This window comes from Pygoscelis adeliae, unplaced genomic scaffold (assembly GCF_000699105.1).
Source record: "Pygoscelis adeliae isolate BGI_AS28 unplaced genomic scaffold, ASM69910v1 Scaffold458, whole genome shotgun sequence".
NCBI classification, from domain to species: domain Eukaryota; kingdom Metazoa; phylum Chordata; class Aves; order Sphenisciformes; family Spheniscidae; genus Pygoscelis; species Pygoscelis adeliae.
This window is the reverse complement of record NW_008825352.1, coordinates 610,243-612,202: the sequence shown is the minus strand read 5'-3', so window position 1 is coordinate 612,202 and position 1,960 is coordinate 610,243. Positions and strand designations below refer to the sequence as shown.

General features: G+C 50.2%; 1 protein-coding gene across 1 annotated transcript in view; it reads right to left on the bottom strand.

Moving 5' to 3' along the window:
- HYDIN (HYDIN, axonemal central pair apparatus protein) overlaps positions 1–1,711 on the bottom strand; it is a 155,189-nt gene extending 153,478 nt beyond the window's left edge. The window contains exons 1-2 of the mRNA XM_009330382.1: positions 1,619–1,711; positions 348–473 (exon numbers count right to left, since the gene is read on the bottom strand). Of these exons, the coding sequence (XP_009328657.1) occupies positions 348–473; positions 1,619–1,711 (219 nt within the window). The remainder of the gene's footprint in view (positions 1–347; positions 474–1,618) is intronic.
- Between the last annotated feature and the right edge of the window lie 249 nt (positions 1,712–1,960).

Here is a 1,960-nt window from a genome sequence, read left to right as displayed (position 1 = left end):
GGATGGAAAACGGCAAGCTCGTGCCCTTGTGTCCTGCCCCAGCCTTCCCCCAGTATCATGCTTTAGCGATGGTAGCTGAACTCCAGCAAGCGCCACCAACTTCAGCAGAGGTTACTTATACTGGCTTAGCACAGATCAGGACTTCAACATCTCACCGGGGAAAAACGTTTATACCCTTTCCCCCAGCAGAAGGCAGAAGGAACTCCACCACCACCACCAGCAGTTTGAAAGGACCACAGGACCTAGTCACCAAGGTATTTAGATAAGCTGGAGGCAAGTCTGTCACAAGCACGCACCCTCTTCAAATGTCACATCAAACGGCAAGGAAAAGGGCAGGAAAAGGCTACCTTTTGATGGGAGGTTTCACTCATGTCTAGAAGCTGGATAATCCGCGGCCGCCTCATCTCCCGAGTGCTGGCCAGCCTCTGCTCGGTGGTAAGAGACATCTCCTTCAGGAAGGCAGAGGGAGTCAGCTGAAATGCAAAACACCAGCAAGAGCTACAGAAATGCCTTTGTTCAGAAAGGCTTTCCTTGTTCAAGTGTCACTGATGAATAATTTGTGATCACAGCCACTAGGATAGTCCTGGAAGCCCTGCAAGTTACCTGCTGAAATATTTAACATCAGTAAATTAATGATATAGAGCGGAATACACATGCTCTAACCAAGTGGCTCTGTCCCATTAGCTTCTCCTTCATGATTTGATGTGACATGTTTGAAGATTTCTGTTCCCCAGGCATTTGTTTCCTCTTTAGTTTTGCTGGATTGAGCCAGTGACCTTCGAAGAGAGTAGGGAGGAGTTATCAGAAATCCCCTAACTCCATCCTTGCATCATCAGGAGATGTCACTGCTGGGTGAATCAGAGGAAAGCAGAAAAGCAGCATTGTGCCAAGAATGAGATGGAGAGGAATGGGTCCAAGTTTTAGTTCTCTCTTTTTAATTAGCACTTGTTTTCTCTCTGTTCTGGCCTCACACACCTCTCCACAGAAGTATACAGAGGTATCTCCTTGACAGAGCCTCAGCACTAGGTCATCTCCAGTCAAGTAAGCTCCAGTCAGCAAAGGTGACGTTTGTGGATGGGAAGGAGAAATTGCCCTGACTCCACTGCTGTTTGCAGGGCTGGATCTGTGGGGTATGAGATATTGTATGAGATACAACTGTTTTGGAACCTGTTCTATCTGGGACCAGCCACGTCTCTCAAGTCTTCAGGCAGAGTCTGAGCAGCCCACCACGTGCCTGCCTGCCTGGAGGACAGGTATGGTAAGAGCAGCACTAGCAAGTATGCCGACATGATGGAAGATAGTACTGCCCACGCAAAGAGGATGGAAAGAAGCACACGCTCATGCTTCAGCGGTTCCAGTGCAATGCCCAGTACATTCGTTTAACTTGGCTCCAGTGGCACATCCAGGCAAGACTCTGGACTTTCCCTGAAGAAGCACACAGTCCATCTCCCACTGCACCACGACAGCCACCTCCAACAGAAGCGTGGCAGCAAAGAGGTGGGGAGGTGGTGTCTGGCTTCACAGTGCTGCTAGACAACAGGAGGGGAAGGCAGCGGAGGGACACAGGGGGACTTTCCAGCCTTAACGCAGGTCCTACCTGGCCACAGCAGGTACTTACAGTTACGGACTCCTCTGCCTCTCTGACTAGCTTCGGATTCCGAGGTGCTACCACTTTGCTCTGGAATCCATCGGCCATTTTGGAGGACCCCATGGACCGATGGATCTTGCCGGTGGCCACGTCTCAGCTCACCTGGAAGGAGCAACAATGGGACTTTGAAAATCCAGAATCCCATTCTGGGATCCCCCATTCTGTTCTGGGGAGAACATAAGGCCTCCCCACCCTGTTTCGTGATTAGACCCTATTTAAGTGGCAGAGCTAAGATTGATAGAAGTAAAACCCCAGAACAAACATTCCCTAAGCCAAAACAGCCTTTTGCTGCGGGTGCAGTCCCATGAGCCA